Source organism: Apis dorsata, unplaced genomic scaffold (genome assembly GCF_000469605.1).
Source record: "Apis dorsata unplaced genomic scaffold, Apis dorsata 1.3 scaffold_52, whole genome shotgun sequence".
In the NCBI taxonomy this organism is placed as follows: Eukaryota; Metazoa; Arthropoda; class Insecta; order Hymenoptera; family Apidae; genus Apis; species Apis dorsata.
In genome coordinates this window covers 1208807-1215134 of record NW_006263353.1, presented here as the reverse complement: position 1 = coordinate 1215134, position 6328 = coordinate 1208807, and the positions used below count along the sequence as shown (strand labels likewise).

General features: G+C 21.1%; 2 protein-coding genes across 7 annotated transcripts in view; one reads left to right on the top strand and one right to left on the bottom strand.

The window, feature by feature from the left end:
* LOC102678744 (sodium-coupled neutral amino acid transporter 9 homolog) overlaps positions 1 to 3193 on the bottom strand; it is a 5946-nt gene extending 2753 nt beyond the window's left edge. Inside the window, exons 1-5 of one of the 2 annotated variants that reach the window (XM_031515051.1) lie at positions 2971 to 3192; positions 2674 to 2718; positions 2281 to 2488; positions 1985 to 2147; positions 1575 to 1633 (exon numbers count right to left, since the gene is read on the bottom strand). In XM_031515051.1, the coding sequence (XP_031370911.1) occupies positions 1575 to 1633; positions 1985 to 2147; positions 2281 to 2444 (386 nt within the window). In that variant the 5' untranslated portion in view covers positions 2445 to 2488; positions 2674 to 2718; positions 2971 to 3192. Of the gene's footprint in view, positions 1 to 1574; positions 1634 to 1984; positions 2148 to 2280; positions 2489 to 2673; positions 2719 to 2970 lie in introns of both variants that reach the window. The other variant, XM_031515053.1, reaches the window with a different exon arrangement.
* On the top strand, positions 673 to 6328 carry LOC102674719 (phosphoglucomutase). 5 transcript variants are annotated; one of them, XM_006609139.2, is made up of 7 exons: positions 673 to 738; positions 3940 to 4157; positions 4406 to 4844; positions 4910 to 5112; positions 5187 to 5388; positions 5485 to 5951; positions 6047 to 6328. In XM_006609139.2, the coding sequence occupies exons 2-7, from the start codon at positions 4005 to 4007 to the stop codon at positions 6269 to 6271; spliced, it is 1689 nt and encodes a 562-aa protein (XP_006609202.1). In that variant the 5' UTR covers positions 673 to 738; positions 3940 to 4004; the 3' UTR covers positions 6272 to 6328. The 5 variants fall into 5 exon arrangements, with proteins under 5 accessions (XP_006609202.1, XP_006609203.1, XP_006609200.1 ...); XM_031515050.1 differs by lacking the exon at positions 673 to 738 and having other exon boundaries at positions 3648 to 4157; positions 5485 to 5677; positions 5768 to 5951; positions 6024 to 6187; XM_006609138.2 differs by lacking the exon at positions 673 to 738 and having other exon boundaries at positions 3652 to 4157; positions 5485 to 5677; positions 5768 to 5951.

Sequence of the window (6328 nt, the reverse complement as noted above, 5' to 3'; positions counted from 1 at the left end):
ATTTATAAGTATATATATATATATATATATATATTTTTAAATATTAAAGAATCTTAAGAAATACACATGTAATAAAATTTCATTCTGATTGTAATTATAATGTTAAATAAAAAATCTATTAAATTATAAATAAATAAAATGATAATCTAAATATTTAACATGCTAGTATTACATATAAATTATATATTTTTTTATTCTTCTTTTATTATTCTTATGTAGTCTATAAATTTGTTGAAATTAATATTCATCAATATTCAATTATAATATCTTGTGCGATTTCCTTGTTAGGTACCAATAACGGACATTGACCTTTCGGATGTCTGTTACCCAGGCAACCGACAGAGCGCTAACCCCTTCTAATGTGAATATACCATACAGTCATCACAACCACCCGATGGTTGTCGAAATATAAACGATATAATTATGTTCGTTTGATACTTACATTCATTTTCATTTTTTAAAAACATGTATCTGTGAATCTTTTGTATTTTTTTTTCTTTAAAATGAAAAGAAACAATTTTTACACTAATTATGTATAATTTAAAATTTCTTTGTTTCATATTATTTATGCTTTAAATATGTGCTTTTTAAGATGTGAAAACGAATAATAGTATATTCAATTTTTTAAACGATAATTGAAATATTGTATGATTAATAGTGAAATTTAATATTATGGATTTAATATGTTTTGAGATTTAATTTTGGTGAAATTTGATAATAGAAATTTAATTTAAATAGGTAAGTTTATTTAAAATGATATAATATTTATAATAAAATATTTATAATATATATTAATGAATATTTATGAATCTTTTATAATAATATTTAAGTTTGAATATATTATGTTAGTTATATATTCTTTTGATTTTAAAATCTATAAAAAAATTTAAAATTAAAAATTTTATTAAAAATATATTATTAAAAATTTTAAAAATAAAAAAACATCAAACATAAAATTAATACATTTAAACAAATTAAAAAAATTAATACATTTAAACAAATATTCAAGATTATCTATTCTTCAAATTAAAAATAACAAATTTTATTATTGCAAATATACAATTTTTTTTTATACATATATTAATAAGAGATTAAGATAAGAATTAAAAAATGAGGAAAATGATATAATATAAATGAAAGAAAACAAGTTATAATCTGACATATTCAAAATGTATATAGATATTTCTGATGCAAGATTTCATTTTTCTCTCATCATCGACCTATTAAAAATATATGACTACCAAGAGATAACAAAAAATTTATGAATATGATTAGATTTCTGAATGCTGTATTAAGAGAATTGACCCAGAACCTTTTCTTGATGATAACATGATAGTTGACAATAATTTATAATTAATACTATATTGTACTATTGATATTAAATTTAATATTGTATTTATCAATACAGGAATAAATACAATAATCAAAACTTCCTTTTGCTTATCAATAATCATATGGAATTCTAAAAGCATTTCTATATAATATAATATATTTATTATACAACATAATAATCTTATTTAGATATTAAATATTAAGTATATATTATATATATATTAAGAATTATAGTTACTTACATTGTAACTAAAGAACTTTGTTTTGATTTAATATCCTTACATGTATCTTCCACAATTTCCTGTTAATAAAACTAAGATAAAAATTTATTTATAATAAACTTTTTGTAAATAAAACTTAGTTTGCATTTTTTAATATTCATAATGTAAAGATTATATAATATATAAAGAAAAAATAATATATAATATATAATAATATATAAATAAGAAAAAAATATATATAATATATATAAATAAAAATTATACAAATATAAAAAATATAAAGTATAAAAAAACATTAAGTTTTACTTAATGATTATAATTAAATTTAAATAATGATAATCAGTTAATATTATTTCTGTATATATATATATATATAATATTTAACTTTAATATGCAAGATTATAATTTTATATTGTTTGTGATATTCTTACCAGATCAGTATTATGGATTTCATAACATCTATCTTGGATTACATTTAATGAAGAACAAGTATTTAATGTTAAAGATGTAACTAAAGTATGATTTTCAGTAAGGGATCTTTTTGGTATTATGGTAATATTAGAATGTAAATTACAGGTTTCGAGACTACCATATCTATAAGAAACATATAATAAGTAATTACTATTCACAATAATATTAATAATGACATAAAAAAAACAATAATATTTCAAATTTCTTATAATAGATAGAAATATTGTTAATTAATGAATAGTAAAAAAGTTGATACTTGAAATAATTATTTGTTGGAATATATTCTAAATTACTAGTCTCAGAATCTTGAAATATAACAGGTTCTACACTAATATGAGATCCTGAAGAGATTAAAGGTGCACTTTCAGATCCATTATCATGATGTATGCAAGATTTCCAAGCATTCTGATATTTATACATTTTATATTTAATTTATGCATATACATGCATATCATATAATAGAACTATTAAAATATATATAATGTATTATTAAACACATTTAAATATATTTATATTTATATTTTTAAATATTTAATTAAAATATAATAATAATATAAAATATAATAATTAATATATAAAATATAAAATAATATATAATATTTAATATAATAATATTTAATATATAAAATATAATATAAAAGTTACATACCTTTTATAATATACAATGTGTTAATATATCTAATAGTTTATTTCACTAAAACTTTACAAAATTTAATGAAGTTGTATTTTTGCAATAAATTCTAAATTTAAAATTAAATGAAATTGTGATTATATGAATTATTATTTCTATAATATTCTGAAAATTTATATAAACATAATAAAAAGAATGACTGAAAATCGTAAATCTATTTATAATTTAAAAAATCTTTTTTATAATTTAAGATTTTTTATATTTTTAATATTTAATAAGATTGCTACATCAATAATAAAATGTAATTTATAGCACCTTTCACTCATAGCACACATAACATGTATGAATGAAACTTCGAGAAAACTGTTGTTTTAAACAACTAAGCATCTGTTTTATAAATCCGCGTTCTTATATCGGATATCCTTGACATAACAAACTCCCTACTCCTCATTTTTCTTCAGTAATATTAATCGTCACAATAATCGTCTACGCATTCATATATTTATATACTTAAACATTTTCCTCTACATTTTCAAATATTTTTAAGAAAAAAATATCGAAATATTTGTAGAATAACAAGATATAAAGAATTTATGATATAACATATTTTTTCATTCAAAAAAATGATAAATTTTTTTTGCGATATTATATAAACTTTCAATTTTTATGTTATGAAAATGTGAATTTCTGAAATATCAGTATAATTTAAAATTATATTGAAAAGCATTAGTTTAGAAAATAAATATTAAATAAACTCTACTTCTTGTAAATGAGAACAGAATAAAATTTGTATGTTAAACTTATTTGTTTAAGACATAGGAATGATAAGACAAGTTTAATTTAGCATTTTTATTCATTTACCTTACGTGATTCACATTAAACGGAAGCCACTACTAAAATCAATAAGACGTCATTATTAACTTGTGATTATTGATATTTTTTATCAAATGTTTATATTTTATTATCAATGTTTTACTATAAGAATATTTATGTACTACATTTAAAAGATCCATTTTCATAAAGCCGATATTATTAGTCAATAAGTAAAGCGCGGGCGCAATATTTCAAGATGGTGACTCGTGCCCTTGTATGTCATTGGTAGACAAAGTTCAGTCTGCTAGCAGGCATCGAGGACGTGTTATTAAATTCTGAAATCTAAGTTTTTATTGTTATTTGATTTAACATAAAAACAAGTTATTTTTTGTTTTAATTATTATTTATTTTATTATATTATTAAATATAATATTTGAAAAATGTCAAATACTGTAACGAGCATAATTATAGAAACCCGAATATACGATGGACAAAAGCCGGGTACGTCTGGATTACGAAAAGCCGTACAGGTTTTCATGCAAGAACATTATACAGAAAATTTCATTCAAGCAATATTACAAGCTCTTGGAGACAAATTATTTGGTAGTACATTAGTTGTGGGTGGTGATGGGAGATATTATGTGAAAGAAGCAGTAGAAAAAATTATCAAAATTGCTGCAGCTAATGGAGTAAGTGTATTATTTAAATATAAAGGATTTATTTAAACTTATTTAAATTTAAATCTAAATCAAAAATATATTTATATTTTACTTTATTAAATAATTATTATCTTTTAATTTTCTTGATGAATGTGTACTATTTAATTTAATCTAAATAATTTTTATAATTCCAAAAATACATTAATAACAACATTATATTTACATTAATAACAATCAAAAAAAAAAAAATTAAATCAAATTTTAATGAAACGTTTTAGGTAAAAAGGTTAATAATTGGTCAAAATGGTATACTTTCAACTCCAGCGGTATCTACTATAATAAGAAAATATAAAACTTTAGGAGGAATTGTCCTTACAGCATCTCATAATCCTGGTGGACCAGATGCTGATTTTGGTATTAAATTTAACTGTGAAAATGGTGGTCCTGCTCCAGATTATGTCACAAATAAAATCTATGACATTACTAAAGTGCTCAAGAATTATAAAACTATATCTGATATATCCATAGATATAAGCAAAATTCAAAGTACTATAATACAAGTGGATGGAAATTCATTTATAGTAGATATAATAGATTCTGTTAATGATTATTTAGAACATATGAAAAATATTTTTGATTTTTCTAGTATTAAAACATTATTACAAGGAAGTAATGATCGTCCTCCTTTTAAAGTTCTTATTAATGCAATGAATGGAGGTATGCAAAACTTAAATTAATATAAATTTAATATATTCGATATTATATTTACAATTCTTTTTCAGTTACTGGCCCATATGTAAAACGAATATTTAGTAATGAATTAGGTGTTGACAATTCAAGCATTATTAATATAATTCCATTAGAAGATTTTGGTGGACTTCATCCTGATCCAAATTTGACATATGCTATAGATTTAGTAAATACTATGAAAAATAATCCATATGATTTTGGTGCTGCTTTTGATGGAGATGGAGATAGAAATATGGTAAATAAAATTTTTTAATTCATATGAAAAATGAATAAATAAAAGTAAATTTATATTATTTAATATTATTGTAGATATTAGGTAAAAAAGCTTTTTTTGTTACACCTTCTGATTCATTAGCTGTATTAGCTGCCAATTTAAATGCAATACCATATTTTAAAAAGACTGGTATTAAAGGATATGCTAGATCTATGCCAACAGGTGCTGCTGTAGATAGAGTTGCAGCTAAAAATGGTATTAAATTTTATGAAGTACCCACAGGCTGGAAATATTTTGGTATATATTAATGTTTGCTTATTTTTGAATTACATAGTATATTTTTTTATAATAACATTTTAAATATAATATTTTTCATTAATATTTTACTATTAGGAAACTTAATGGATGCTGGTCTTCTATCACTTTGTGGAGAGGAAAGTTTTGGCACTGGTTCAGATCATATTCGCGAAAAAGACGGAATATGGGCTTGTCTTGCATGGCTAAGTATAATTGCAAATCTTGGAAAATCTGTAGAAGATATATTATTAAATCATTGGCAAACATATGGAAGGAACTTTTTTACAAGGTATTTATTATGTTATATAATTAATTATTATTATTATGTTATTTTTATTTTAATACATTATGTTGTAACTTTATATAATATATATACTAGATACGATTATGAAAATTGTGATTCTGAAGCAGCAAATAGAATGATGCAACATATTGAATCAGAAATACAAAAACCTGAATTTATAAATTCAAAATTAATATCTGAAAATAAAGTATATATTGTAAAATTAAGTGACAATTATTCTTATGTAGATCCTGTTGATGGAAGTCAAGCTAGCAAACAGGTATTGTATTATAATTCTATACATTTTACATTATATAATATATAATATATACAACATATTGAGATAGTATAGATTATTATGTAATTTTATAACAGGGACTAAGAATTTTATTTCAAGATGGTTCTCGTATAATTTACCGTTTATCTGGTACAGGAAGTTCTGGAGCTACTATTCGTGTATATGTTGATAGCTATGAAGATGATCCAAATTCTTTAAACAAAGATGCTCAAGAAATTCTTAAACCATTAGTTACTATTGCATTAAAAATAAGTAATTTACGTGAATTTACTGGTCGTGATGCACCAACCGTGATTACATAATACATAATTCTTATTATTAATAATTATATCATCATTAAAAATACACTATATAATAAG

Excerpts from the sequence above, each read along its gene's own strand:
- LOC102674719 (XM_006609137.2), top strand. The coding sequence starts at position 3,909 with ATGTCAAATACTGTAACGAGCATAATTATAGAAACCCGAATATACGAT. Across the intron at positions 4,158-4,405 it reads AAATTGCTGCAGCTAATGGA|GTAAAAAGGTTAATAATTGG; the intron begins GTAAGTGTATTA and ends GAAACGTTTTAG. Across the intron at positions 4,845-4,909 it reads TATTAATGCAATGAATGGAG|TTACTGGCCCATATGTAAAA; the intron begins GTATGCAAAACT and ends ATTCTTTTTCAG.